Genomic DNA, 15326 nt, shown 5'->3' on the forward strand with positions numbered 1-15326 from the left:
AATATCTTACAATCTGAATTGATAAGGGAAATGGGCCCGTACTTATCGCAAGAAGATAGGTCTTTGTCTTTTTAGAGAATTAAGCAAATCATAGCTTCTAAAAAAGTACCATATGCCTCATTCTTGGACAAAAAATATTGAAATAAACATAGTAAATGTGGTAACAGAATATGAGGAAAGCATGTGTAGAATTCAGCGGATAACCCATCTGGACAAGGGGTTTTGTCTTGTTGTAATTTAGCAAGAGTGTCTTTATTTTAGAAATAGAGATCTTGTCATCTAATGAGGAAAGATCAACCCACTGATCTTGGTGTTTTCGAAGATAGTCAAAGAAAGTGTTTACAGCATTATCAGAAGGGGATTGTTCTGCTGTATATAAGGTTTGATAAAACTCTTCAAAGCACTTCAGAATTTCAGCATCCCCAAAGTAAATTTTTGTGACTTGACCTTCAAGTAATTGGCAAGCATTATGCCAGCTTTATTGTGGCTGCCATAATATTTATCATTACTTTTTAACAATACACTGGATGTGTCTTTAACTGATCTTTTATTAAAGTCTAACTTGGCCTGAATAAGGCTTTTCAATATAATGTCAGAATTGGATGTGAAATATTCATGCTCGAGTGTTTTTAATGGAGGTAACTAAAATTGAGGATTCCGTGAAGGCTTTCTTCATTTTGGTTGCAACATAATCACTAATATAACCCCTAGCTGTTGCCTTAAATGCATCCCAAACTTAATGGAAAGAGGTATCTGACTAAATGTTAGAATCAAATAACTCTTTAAGGAAGGTTTCAAAGTGTTCCACAAATACATTATCTTTTAATAAACTGTTATTGAAACACCATTCATTAGACTGTGAAACTACAGGCAGCAAGTGAAGGTCAACTATAAATAGTGCATGATCTGAAATTAGAATAGAAACAATTTCAGCATTAGTCAAGGAGGTGAGTAGATTCTGTGTTAGAATGAAGTAATCAATTCTGGATTTAGATGGGTGAACAGGAGAATAAAAAGTATATTCCAAATTCTCCGGGTTATAAGCCCTCTCTGTAAGTTAGTAAGCCCCTTAGAGTGAATAGAGTTTCTAAATGCATTTTGCATTTTGTTGGGGATACCTTTGGAAGATGAATTGTTGTCAATAAAGGGATCCATGGGTTGATTGCAGTTCTGGGAGGCTCGGAAGCCAGCAGCCATCTTACGGATGGTCTGCCCACGCCCCTCCCAGTATGACATTTTGAGGGATCTTTTGATTTAAAATGGATATAGTGAGTAAACTGTAGCCTAACTAATGTTATTGTAGTTCAAGACACACACCTTCAAATCAGCTTAGACCTTTAGTTACTTATTCCAAGGAGTATTTCAGGAGATCATTTTCTCAGTGACCAGAACCATTTTTTTTCTTGTAGGGGGACGTCTTGAGCTTGGGTAGGTTGAATTTAAGGATGTAAAATCAGACAGAAAGGTCATCAGATTAATTGATTACTATAGGCAAGAGACATTTGTCTGAGTAACATATGGCAAGAATTTTGGCTAGGATTTTGCCTCTGTTGTGTGTGTGGGACCCGGTGTCACCGGTCCACCTAGGGTAGCTCGGCACCAAGTGGAAAGGCCTAACTCCAAGGCATTTGTGTTGTACTTGCGTCACACTCACCACAGCAACTCAGCGCACCTCCACTCAAAAATAACACCACACCGTCTTTAGAAAAGTAGAAAAGCGTTATCTTTCCTTTAAGTTTGATTTCAATTGCATCAGCATTAACAAATCATCATTTTACATTTAAAGTTCCTGTCCCTATAAATACATGACATGGCATTAAATCAGGTATTACTAGTGAACCGTAGCCAGCTATAGCACTAATCCACAGGATAGATGTAAGAATCCATTTCAGGTAATGACTCATTTACATATTAAAGTGATTAGAGACAGGCCTAGAAACAAATTGATAGTATGTCACTTCAGTAAGAATCAAGCGGATGGTTGCATTAATTATCAAGCAGGGGGCGTGGCCGAACAGCCACGATGGCGGCCGGCTTTCACTAGAGCTCCGAGCCCGGCCGGGTAGTTATCCGGTAGAAACGGAGCTGTGGGTGCCACCGGGAGCTCAAAACTGACAGGACAGAGAGCGAGGCCGACCCGAGGTGCTGGGGCCTGGCTGGGCACAGATTGACGGCGATTCGGCCGGCGGCGAGTACGCCTTTGTTCGCGGCGGAGGGCCCTGGAAGCCGGGGAATAGAGTGGTAGAGCGAGCCGGAGCACCGGGTCTGGGACCGCGAGACCAACCTGACGGCCGACCCTGGGATTGCTGAGGACGGACCCGGGATCCTGCCAACGGCTGTGGACCCCGCCGGGACCTCCCCGCGCTGCCGAGCGCAGCCTGGGACAGACTGGTGAGGAGTGGACTGCGGAGGGACAGTGAGCCGAGCTACACACGGCGGCCCTGGAGGTCGATTGAGACACCCGACGGCGCCATTTTGGAGCTGCAGATTCAGAGGGGATTCGGAGGCCGCGACGAGGCGCTTCGGGGCTGGCGCCCTCTCTCCCCCCGTCTGCAGGCTGGACACATCAAGAGCTGGGAAAATAGGTGGGGAGGAGGGCTGCGCGGGACGACCCGGTGGGGTCCTGCATAGCGACTCTGGTGGATTGCACGGGACCGGTACTCCCCTGGCGCTGGCCCGGCCTGGAGACTGAGAGTGTGCCTGCACCGCCGTGCAGTGGGGGCCTGCCTGGTACGGCCCCGAGGGTGCGCAAGGGACTGCCGGGGGACGACGATCTGGGCCCCTGTACGTGTAGTCCTGTGCTGGGCCCGGCACCCACTACCTGACATCTTGTCTTCCCCAGCCTTCTTCTCACACCATTATCCAGGCGCTCTATTAGCCCGTCTGGTGCGGGATCGGCCGGACTCCCCGATAATTACTCAAATACATAACAGGATGGGCATCCTAGTGAGTACCCAATCAGACATCAACCTGGCGTTTCACGACCACCTGAAGGCACTGTATGCTCCGACCGGAATGGAAGACTCTGCACTAATAACTGATTTCATGCAGGATCTCCCCCTTCCACTATTAACAGTGGACATGCAGAAAGAGATTGAAGGGCCTATAACTCAGCACGAGATACGTGTGGCGGTTAAACTCCTAAATAGAAATAAGACACCGGGTATGGATGGGCTCCCCGTGGAGTTCTATTCGACCTATGCTGATACCCTGGTACCAATCCTGGAAAAGATATACAAGACAGTATTTGAAGAAGGCCGTCTACCAAGGTCAACTATGCAAGCACTAGTGACCTCCATACCCAAACCGGGTAGGGATATCTTAGATCTGGCGAATTTTAGGCCTCTATCCATGTTGTCAACAGAGTATAAAATCCTGAGCAAAGCTATTGCACTGCGTATTCAGCCTCTCCTGACCGCTCTAATACACCGAGACCAATGTGGGTTCCTGCCCGGGCGTAGTACCTCCCTGAATACGAGACGCCTGCATGCACTGATGGCGGCGACACCGAAAGAACTGAAGCGGGTGGGATGCATTGCTTTGGACCTCAAACAAGCGTTTGACTCGCTCTCCTGGCCCTTCATGTTTGAGGCTTTGCGGCGCTTTGGCTTCCCTACTTCTCTACTGCGATGGATTAGGTTATTGTACACCGACCCCACTGCCCTGGCGAGAATGGGACGTTATGTTTCGGCAGAGTACCCGGTACACCGGGGTACCAGGCAGGGGTGCCCTTTGTCCCTGATGTTGTTTGTCCTGGCGCTCGAGCCATTAGCCATAGCCCTTCGTAAGCATGCGGCTGGATTGGGCATCCCGGTGGCAGGGTCCTTTCATATACTCTCCATATACGCGGATGATATGTTAATATATCTCCGGGATCTGGAGGCCGATCATGCGCAACTGTACGACACTTTCCGTAAGTTCGAAATAGTGTCGGGCTTGGATAGAAACCCAGACAAATCGGTGGGTTTCTACTTCTGGGATGCGCCTCGTCCGCCCTCCATACCCTTTGGAGACTACACGATCCCGGTGGCTCAGTCTACCTTTAAGTATTTGGGGATTCGTATATACAGGACGACGGGAGACCAGCTAGACGGTAATATTTCCAGGACCATTGCTGGTCTCCGTGGCAGTATCGGTTTCTGGACATCACTGCCTCTGTCAGTCATGGGTCGCATCGCGTTAGCAAAGATGGTAATGCTTCCTCGCTTATTGTATTTTTTCGTCAATCTGCCCATATGTCTCCCGCATCGAATTTTCACCACAATAAATACTTTGCTGATCACGTTTATATGGGGGTCAGGCAGAAGACTGATTAGCCTGCGTAAACTCCAGCTTGGAACTAAACTAGGAGGCCTGGGCGGCCCTGATTTTCGGGGATATTATTACGCCAGTCAGCTTCAATGGCTGTCTTATTGGTTGGCCGGAAGGAACCTACACGAGATTGTTTTTTCGACAGAGCGGTTAGAACGGGGTGACCTACACAATTTGTTGCTGCCCAAAAGTAAGATACCTGGGGCATGTCACCCGCTGCTTCGCACTGCTCTCATCTGCTGAAAGAAGGCACTGGCTTACACTGCGTCGACGGCGCCCTATGCTAGTAACATTCCTTTATTGGGCATCCCAACACCACAGGGTAAACTAACAAAGAATATATTGCGACACTGGACAGAGAGCGGGGTGGAGGAGATAGGCAGTTTCTTTGGGGACGACTCGCTTCTAGACCATCACACCTTCGTACAAGTGACTGGGACCTCAGACAGACACTATTTATTGCATGCCACAGTATCCCACTATATCAGGACAACCTGGGCACCACAGCGCACCAAACCACTGCAACACGAACTAGTATACCTGATGTACTGCATGGGGGCAGGGGGCCACTTGGTGCGCTGGCTGTATTCTGGGATTAGAGCATGTGCAGCGATACCCCTTACTACCCTGCGAGACATTTGGTCACATGACACTGGGGAGGAAATAACAGATGCTACATGGTGGGTGGTTCTTGAGCATCCAAAGAGGGTCTCACGAAACGTGAAATTTAGATCCATCCAGACTATGGTCCTTCATAGGGCATACCTCACCCCGGAGAGACTTCACAGGATGTTCCCGGACTCTCCCCACCATTGCCCGCGATGCAGAGCGGACGAGGCGGGTTTACTCCACATGCTTTGGACATGCCCACGGGTGGAGACCTATTGGAGGGAGATATGCCAGACATTGGGAGAGGTTTTGCAGATACAGGTGCGGGAGAGTGCTATATATTGTTTAGTGGGAGCCCGCCCACGTCCAAAATCACTAAAAGCTAAACTGCGATTTGTAGACCTTGCCCTTCTTTTGGCGATTAGAACGATTACGATGAGGTGGAAATCCCCTAGAGCACCTAGTGTGGAGACATGGAGAACGGAAATGGTGAAATGGGGCCGAGCAGAGTGTATTACCCTTAGAAAGGAGGAGGAGGGTGGGAGGCGAAAAATTCCCATAGCAATGGGCTGGGAGGTTATGATACTGGCCTTAGACGGACTAGATCCAGCGCTGTCCCAACACGATTGATCGCACACTATACACTGAGTGTAGATGGCCGGGTATACAAGACGCTAATATGGATCGGAGGATTAAGCATGTGCCTTTATCGATTATTCTAGAACAGAGTGGTCAGCACTGTGGAGCAGAGATTTGCACTGTTGAGAGATGGTTACACCCAGGAGACGGGAGGGTTGGGGGAGGGATAGTTTGGGTGGGAGTGGGTGGGTACAGGGTATGTTCTCTTATTGATGGATGAATCCGACGATGAGTGCTCATTCGCACATGGATAAGTCCGGGCAAGGAGTCCTGATTGTTCTATTTCTGCACGAGGTAAAAACGAAAAACCGTGATGTCTAACATGCCTGTTGTTATATGGTATATTTGTGTCCTGGATGTATAATCACGAATAAAGTGTTTAAAAAAATAAAAATAAAATAATTATCAAGCAAAGTACTGCCTAGGAGGGAGAAGGAAGGTAATTTTCATTAAAACACATCAACTTAAATTCAGTTACAAATTACATTCACCTTGTGAAGACTGAACATGCATTAGTTTAGAAAAGAATTACAGATCATGCATTTAGTCAGGCGAGGTACACTTCTATCCTCGTGAGTAAACCTGCCTTTAGTTGGTTATTCCACAATGGCTTGGATAGCTATAGATGGTTCAGCAGCTGTTCCTTAGTTCGCTGATCTCTTATAAAAGAAAAGAAATCTCCCCGAGTGGTTCTGCTGATTACAGCTTCCCAGCCCCACCATTCATTCTTCTTTTGTGGGGCAGGAAGTCCAGATAACCACCAGGCCCAGCAGAGGGATCTGTGAGACGTACCTCCCCCCAGCCCAAATCTCGGCTTACTTCTGGATTAGGCGTTCTATCAACCGATGCGGCCGATGCCGGCAGTCTGTGGGGTCAAGGCTTTCCTCTCGGGGGACTCAAATATTAGTTATGGCTCAAATCAGTAAAGGCAGGCTCCTGGAGGCGGGTCCCTCACCGGAGGCAGGACGTGCTTTAGTCACAGCTTCTTCCGCCGCCTCCACGCTACTTCCCCACACGCCCACAGGGAGGGTGAACTCCTCCCTCGGCCTCCTTCAATCCCGCCTCACTCTTTCCAGGTGCTTCTCTCGTCAGTACCGGGGCGGGGTTCTACACAGACCTTCTCTGCTTGGCAACAACTTCCCGATGCCGGGCACTCCCGGACAACGCTGGCCCCCCAGGTTCTCCTCAGCCGGGAACCGGCCCTCCAACGGGGCCCGACACACGCTCCCGCCTCCTGATATCCTAACCTGGGACCAGACACGAGGGCGCTGCCAGCTCCAACTTACAAGAGCAGCGCCCCCCCCCCACCACAGGAGTTCTCACAGATCAGCGGCAGAGAGGCCACACAAGCACGGGGAGTTCAGGATGACCCGGAGTCTGCGGCGGTGATTCAGTAAGTTCTTTGTCACGGAGGGCAGAGTCAAGCGGGACACGTCAATGCAGCTGTGAGTTTGGTCACGCCGGGGCACTGGGTGACAGCGAGGCCAGGGGCCTAATTCCGCAAGGGTCTTGGTTTCACACAGGAGGCAGCCTCAGTCGCCCTCACCAGTCAATCTCCCACAGTCCACGTCCTGACCGCCCCACCTGAGGTAGTCACACGCCTCTTCAATGTTAGCGGTACCAGCTGTAAATGTTCTTGCCGGATCAGGTCAACGGGTGAAGGATAGCATCAACAAGTCGGGAATGCAGCCCCTAGAGGCAATCAAACCCTCCACAGTGCGCCAACCTCCTCGCTCCACAGCCTGTACACCAGCTTGGACACGCTCCTCAACAATACAAAATGGCCGCTTCACATTCTACCTTTTATAGCCTGTGCCCAGAGTGTCCAGAGTGGACCAGAAGGTTCTGGAACCCCTCATGTCACACTATGGCACCAAGCTATGAGGTAAAACTTGACAGTTGACAGGCCACCATTTTGTAGATGACCTCCTACACTTCCTCCATTTTAAAGGAGCATCTGCGCCTCATTATTAATTAGTAACAATGGGGTGCCCAGAGACCTAAGGTCAACACCCCAAAAAAATTGTCGTGGACACAAAAATAGAAGGTAAAAAGGAAAAAAAATTAAGGAGGGACCACCCAAAGGGCTGACAGGTCTTACACGCGTTCCCCCCAGCTGAAAGTGGGGAGAGCTACCCAACCCCTTGGGAGTTCTCGTCACTAAGGCGGAAATACCTGGAGAGACCGTCAGCGTTGGCATGGTCCACTCCTGGTCGGTGCTCCACCCTGAAATCTATTCCCTGTAGGGAGATGGACCACCTTAGCAACTTGGGATTCTCGCACCTCATTTGCATCAGCCAACGAAGGGGCCGGTGGTCAGTCTGAACAAGGAAGTGCGAGCCAAACAGGTATGGCCGCAACTTCTTCAGAGGCCATTCACCGCAAAAGCTTCCCGCTCAATCGCACTCCACCTCTATTCCCGGGGAAGCAGTCTCCTAGAAAGGAAAACCACAGGTTGGTCCAGACCCTCCTCATTGAGTTGCGATAGCACTGCCCCAATGCCATGCTCCGATGCATCTGTTTGGACGATAAACTCCTTGGAGAAGTAAGGGGCCCTTTGGACAGGAGCCGCGCACATAGCTTGTTTTAGAGTGTCAAAAGCTTGTTGACACGCCTCAGTCCAGACTACCCATCGAGGATGTTTCTTGGATGTGAGCTCAGTCAAGGGAGCCACAATAGTACCATATCCCTTGACAAAGCGACGGTAGTATCCTGTGAGGCCTTGAAAAGCTCGAACCTCAGTTTGGGTCTTGGAGTGTTCCCAGGCCAGGATAGTCTCAATCTTAGCCTGGAGGGGCTGCACATTACCCCGGCCCACCAAGTGACCTAAGTACACTACCGACCCTTACCCGATCTGGCACTTTCTGGCCTTGATCGTCAAGCCTGCCTGCTGGAGGGCCTGAAGGACTGCCTGGAGGTGACACAAGTGGTCCTCCCAGCTGCTGCTGAAGACAGCGATGTCATCAAGATAGGCAGCAGAGAAGGCCTCCATACCGAAGAGGACCTGGTTCACCAGCCGATGAAAAGTGGCAGGGGCGTTCTTGAGCCCAAAGGGCATCACACAGAACTGGTAGTGACCCTCAGGAGAGGAGAAGGCTGACCTTTCCCTTGCTCCATCTGTCAAGGAGATCTGCCTGTACCCTGATGTGAGGTCAAAGGTACTTAGATATTGGGCAGCTCCCAGCCGGTCAATGAGCTCATCCGCCCTTGGGATAGGATGGGCATCAGTCTTTATCACAGAGTTCAGTCCCCTGTAATCCACACAGAACCTGAGTTCTGGAGTGGTGCCCGGCGGGGCAGCTTTTGGTACCAGAACCACCGGACTGGACCAGGGGCTGCTTGAAGGTTCAATCACTCCCAGCTCCAGCATTTTAGTGACTTCACTGTGCATGCTGGCCTTCACCTTATCTGACAGCCGGTAGCACTTGGACTTCACAGGTGGGCTGTCACCTGTGTCCACATCATGGGTACACAGGTGGGTCCTTCCCGGGATAAGAGAGAACAGCGAGGAATACTGCTCCAAGACTTGACGGCAGTCTCTCCGCTGTTCGGGAGTCAGGGATGGTGAGAGGATCACCCCCTCCACCGACCCATCCTTTTCTTGGGACGCAAAGAGATCCGGGAGAGGCTCACTTTCCTCTTCCTCTGTCCCATCAATCACCATCATCAAGATGACCTCAGACCTCTCGTGGTGGAGCTTGAGACGGTTGACATGGAGCACCCGATGGGGCTGCCTAGGGGTCTTAAGGTCCACCACATAGGTGACTTTGCCCTTCTTCTCAACCACCTCAAAGGGGCCTGACCAGCGATCCTGGAGGGCACTAAGCTCTCCAGGTTCCATGACCCACACCTTCTGTCCAGGCTCCAACTCCACAGGGTGAGCATTGTGGTTGTACCACTCTTTCATGACTGCCTGGCTGGCTTCAAGGTTGTCAGAAGCTTGCTTCCACAACTTAGCCATTTGGCTACGGAAAGCCAGCATGTAGCTCACCACATCCTGGGGAAGCCTCCTGGGAGTCTTTTCACATCCATCTTTCACCAGGCTGAGAGGTCCTCTGACAGGGTGCCCATACAGAAGCTCAAAGGGGCTAAAACCCACTCCTTTCTGTGGCACTTCCCGGTATGAGAACAACAAACAGGGTAGGAGGATGTCCCATTTCCTCCGCAGGCTTTCGGGCAGACTCCTGATCATGCCCTTCAAGGTTTTGTTAAACCTTTCCACCATACCATTTGTCTGGGAGTGGTAAGGGGTGGAGAACCTGTGAGTGACTCCACATTCCTTCCACATAGCCCGCATGTATGCTGATATGAAGTTGGCCCCTCTGTCAGACACAACTTCCTTGGGGAAACCCACTCGGTAAAAATCCCCATCAGGGCCCGGGCCACAGCAGGTGCAGTAATGGTCCTCAGAGGAATAGCCTCTGGGTACCGGGTGGCATGATCCACTAGTACGAGGATTAGGCGTTCTATCAGCCGATCCGGCCGATGCCGGCAGTCTGAGGGGTCAAGGCTTTCTTCTCGGGGGACTCAAATATTAGTTATGGCTCAAATCAGTAAAGGCAGGCTCCTGGAGGCGGGTCCCTCACCGGAGGCAGGACGCGCTTTAGTCACAGCTTATTCCGCCGCCTCCGCGCTACTTCCCCACACGCCCACAGGGAGGGTGAACTCCAAATGCTATCAATCAAAACATCTTTCTCATGGATTTCAATATTTGAAGGGCTAACAGTAATTCAAATCTTACAATAACCTATAGAATGCAACCCTTCCAGATAATCCACTCCAACAGTATTCCCTACCTACACACTGTTAGACCTGTCAGCCCTTTGGCTGGTCCCTCCTTAATTTTTTTTCTTTTTTACCTTCTATTTTTGTGTCCACTACATTTTGTTTTGGGTGTTGACCTTAGGTCTCTGGGAATTTAGAGCATCCAACAAGGAGCTGGTAATCATTCAGAAATTTCAGTGCCCAAAGTTGTTTTTCCCAATGAAAGAGTAGCTTGTATTATCAAATAAGAAATTTTCAGAGCCGTGATTTAATAATTTCTAATAATGTTCATCAACTTCAAGTGGAGATGATTATATTTTTATATATATATTTTTTCGAAGAATATTTTGTTAAAATGTTTATTTCGAGGAACAAGCCCATAAATACACCATACAATAAGAAGCTATAAAATCCTTTCTTCCACATAAACATAAAACACAGCATACAGTAAAAGCAATAAAACATTTTTTTATTTCAAGAATATATTGATGCATTTCGGGCCTTACCTCTCTTCGGGGGATAACATTCACAACTGAAAGTAAACACAAAAACCAAAAATGTACACAACATTCTTTGAACTTCATTGTACGTATTTTTGCAGCCCATAAAAATACAGACCAACTGATTATGGCTGGCTTAGACAACGAGATCAGGCATGATGTTCAGAACTCCATGGTGTGATATTTCTTTGTGTAGAATGTTTGTTAAATCTTGCCACGAGACGGCTACACAAACGGCGTTTACAGTGCTTTAATATTGTTGGACACCTTTCTACCTTCGCACACATGTGAACTAGCTTCATAGTTTTCGGTGATCCCATGCTAGAACTTGGGAATCAACATTCTGAATGGACACATTTACATTTTTCTGCTTGAACAGTAAACGCAAATCTTCCGACGTGTGGTCACGATTCCACTACTTGAGCTCCACTTTGCCCAGCTGACTGGTAGTTGGGAGACTGCCGCATGGAGTTACCGTATCAATTCTAAAGGTGAGTCCGCTGCCCCCTCTGACTTAGGCGACCATGCAGATAGCATCACTCAGCCGGCCTCGATCCACAACGCTAGAGGGAACTCCAGCACCCTTATTGCTACCCCACAAACAAACCGAGGACCTCTGCTGCTGCCGTGGAGGTGCCCATTGTGTTGGAGGAGACTGCAACAGCCTCCCCTCGCTGACAGTGAATTGATGCAAAGCTGTGTGATTTACGTTGTATACAGTTGCAGTTTTGATTTTATTTGGTCATGTGTGGTCGTTCCTTGTACATCACTTGCACATTCTTTAACAGTAAAATAGCACCTTACTCAGTTTCATATTGTATTGTAATTGCATTTATAAAGCGCTTACAACCCCTGACGAGGCGTCTAAGTGCTTTTTCTGCAAGAAGCACGCTACTCCGGAACCCTAAAGGATTTGTGTTGAATTAGTATAGTGAAAATATGAAAGTAATTTGAGTGGTGTATATGTTATTCAGTTATTTTGGATTGAGAAGGATAGTGGAGGGATAGAAGAGGGAACAAGGTTTCAATTTATATAGGGCTTGCTACCCCGGATGGGGTGTTGTAGCGCTTTTTAGGCGAGTAGCATGCTACTTCGGAACCCCTTAAGGATTAGTGGTGAATTAGTATACTGAAAATATGAAAGTAATTTGAGTGGTGGATATGTTAGTCAGATTACTTGGATTGAGAAGGATAGAGAAGGGAAAAAAGGTTTGCATTTATATAGCGCTTGCTACCTCTGATGGTGGGTTGAAGTGTTTTTTTGGCGAGTAGCTCGCTACTCTGGAACCCATACAGTGTTACTGCTGAATTAGTAGTGAAATATGAAAACAATTTGAGTAGTGGGTATGTCAGACAGTTATTTGGATTGAGAAGGATAGCGAAGGGGTAAAAAAAATGTAGATAGCTGCTTGACCATGGGAATATGATGAATGTAGTATGTGCTGAATTCTGTACATTTTTCAAGAAATGTGGATGTCTCTTTTCTGCCAGACCATTTATTTTTTATTGAGTGCCTTCCAGATTTTATTCCAGTATCTGATTCTTTAATGAAATTTAAGCAATCATTTAACTGTCAGATTATGAAACAATTAATGAAGATATACTTTACCCTTTTTGAAACAGACCTATTTCTGTGTAATCATCTGTTTTTAAATGGCTTGCTACTAATAGTGGAAGGAATAATGTAAGATTTGTATTGATGACTGATGTGCCAAATACATCAATTCTCTAGCTCACGAGTTATGCCTGTGGTCGTTGCTTACAGAACATTTCAGCACTACAGAAAATAACCTGTTCACATGTTTCAATTTAATGTATTACCTTTTGAAGCCAATTGTCCAGCAAGCCTTCCAAATGAATTTTTAATATCTTGATATCAGGTCATTCTGTGAGAGTGAATATGTTTAAGATACTGCGGTGATCCGAGGATTACCGAGCGCAAGTTCTGGCAAGCTGGTTCGTTAAACAATGGTTGTCTCTAACAAGGTGATAGATTATGTTTTTAGTAATAGCTCTTCATGGGGGTAATTGTCTGCCTTTATCTTGACAAAAGCTTAAAAAGGGTGTATTTCAATAAACCTGTTCCTGGCGTGCTCCTATGTGCCCGAAGAAACCCAAATTGTATTTCATGTATTCTAATTCCAGGTGGGAATATTTTCAAAGCTACGGTCCGTTACATGTGTGATTCTTCCCAAACCTTTCAGATTGTGTTGTGTTCACATTTGCTTTCATAACTGAATGTATTTAATGCTTCCTTCTTCTCTTTACAGCTATTACTGACCCAAAAAGCTTTTATTTGTCGTGCGTCTGGAGTTTTATGTCCTTGAAGTGGGCCTTCCTGCTCAGCCTCTACTCTCACCGGTACAGGAAAGAATTTGCCGACATCAGCATCCTTAGTGATTTTTAATGTGTTCTTGTCTTATTTTCCTCCTGTGTACGCCCCGTCGAGGGTTGCTTGCTCCTGTTCGTGTGAGTCATTGGGTCATCAAGAATCGGACATATGCTGGGCTACAGCCACAGGAGAGGAGTGGAAGAAGAAGCCCGACCTCTGCTTGTACATCTGTCTTAAGCACTTTCTACATATTTTATATTTTGAATCATCCATTAAGACTTTCTGATTTTGTAAATGACCTGTGTGGCCACCATATCTTCGAATGCCCCCATATTATGCCGGTTTCGTAAGTGAATTCATGTGGACATGGAACTTTAAGACAACGGATCATCCTGGTGTTTTTATTTCACTTGCTCCAGTACGTTAAGGTAGAACACTAACTTTTTATGGCTGTTATCTACATTGCAGCCAGGTGGTGACGACAATGCTTTGTGTGCGGACCTGATAGATCTTTGGAAGAATATCAGACCCTGAGATGGTATATGCTGTCAAGATGAGTGCATTTATACTCCCATTTTAACAAACTGCCCGCCCTCCACTCCCATGCTTCTTTTCCCAAGCCCAACTTTTTTAAATGTACTTGTCAGAGGACTGCTTAGATGTGAGAATCTCTTCTGGAAAGCATGACACTTTGGCTTGTCTCCAGTGCATCAAAACACACAACAAGCAGGACCAAATGGAAAGTCTGCTTTACGGATCCCTTTTAACATAATGTTGAATGAATAAAGGCAAGAGTTTTGTAATTTGCATAGCTTGCACTGTATTTCCTGAACAGGATCTCCTCCATGCTTCGCTGTAAAAGAAAACGAGCATTGTGATACATTACCGTAATGTTCTATACAGAAGTGGTGTGATCCTTAGTACTTTTAAAATTATTATTTTATTATTTTATTTGTGTATGAGTATGAACACAAAACTTCCTTCCTGGTCTTTAATCAAAGAGGACCTGTTTGTTCGCCAGAATATGTTTATGAGACTAATCAGTTTCATCATTGTTAAAATCTTTTTTTTATTATCCCAATCAGCCTCGTTGTTCCTTTCATATAATATTTTATTTGACCTTTCAATGAACGATAACCTTTGTTTTTCGATTGCCTGTAACACTTTTACCGATCTATGTAAAATATAAGTTAATGTAGTTGCCAACCTTTGTATTTTTAGTTGAATACAATAAATTTGTTATTGAATTTCTAAAAATAATAGATCATCTTGTTTTCAGTGGTTTATTGTGAGACAGTGAGTGTAACTAGCAGATCCCCCTACATCACCCACTTGCTAGTTTGTTACCCCCACTTCACACTCTCCTATTAACTGAGAAAGCTAATTCATTTACAGCAATCTGAGGAATAATGATTTGCTGGGAGCACAAGAAAATATTTTCGCTGTCGGCGGTCTATCACTGATGCTCCAGTCAGATCATGTGTGACCACAAGTCTGCCGGATCCAAACATAGAATAATCCTATAGTTTAAGGGACGATAATCCTGTCCCCCAACCTCCCCCTACTATTTGCTGTGCAGAGGCCACAGTGTTAATTAAGCTTTTTTGTTGACACATGGGCTCGCTGAAGCGTATCAAAGCATATTGCACAATTGGAAAATAAACCTCAAGACTAACACTTACACCCACACTACACACCTTGATTTACTGTGTGACTGTGCACACTTAGTTATACTCTGCATACACTGGGATAGACGGCCCTCTCACAGGGCGTCCTAATCCGAATTCTATACACCGCAGCCACCATTCTCCGTTCCTACACCAAAGGCGTGCAAGGAAACTTCAGGAGAACCATGAGAAGTTGGACTAACTTTTGAGACGCATCTCCCTCCATTGAAGAAAATGTCTCCCACTGCTCCCAACACCCCATGTATTCTTGGCCACAAATATTTCGATCTTACAGTATGTGTCATTTTCCCCATGCCACTCTTTGTCAAATGGAGCAAAATACTAAGGTTTGTCTATTATTCGAGTCTGATAAGCCAACAGTGGCATGGGATAGACTAGGCTAGAAAATTAATGGAAGTCTCCGTATTCTCTGCCACAATTGTATACAACCGAAATAAGGTGCCACAACCATGGAAAATGCAGACACCATTAATAGCAAGGACA

The 15326-nt window shown here is 46.8% G+C and overlaps 1 protein-coding gene across 1 annotated transcript in view; it reads left to right on the forward strand.

Annotated features, from left to right (window-relative positions):
• The window catches only part of SLC48A1 (solute carrier family 48 member 1), a 181619-nt gene extending 167204 nt beyond the window's left edge, over positions 1-14415 (forward strand). The window contains exon 3 of the mRNA XM_078686489.1: positions 13094-14415. Within this exon, the coding sequence (XP_078542615.1) occupies positions 13094-13230 (137 nt within the window). The 3' untranslated portion in view covers positions 13231-14415. The remainder of the gene's footprint in view (positions 1-13093) is intronic.
• The last annotated feature ends 911 nt before the right edge of the window (positions 14416-15326 follow it).

This window comes from Lissotriton helveticus, chromosome 1_1 (genome assembly GCF_964261635.1).
Source record: "Lissotriton helveticus chromosome 1_1, aLisHel1.1, whole genome shotgun sequence".
NCBI classification, from domain to species: domain Eukaryota; kingdom Metazoa; phylum Chordata; class Amphibia; order Caudata; family Salamandridae; genus Lissotriton; species Lissotriton helveticus.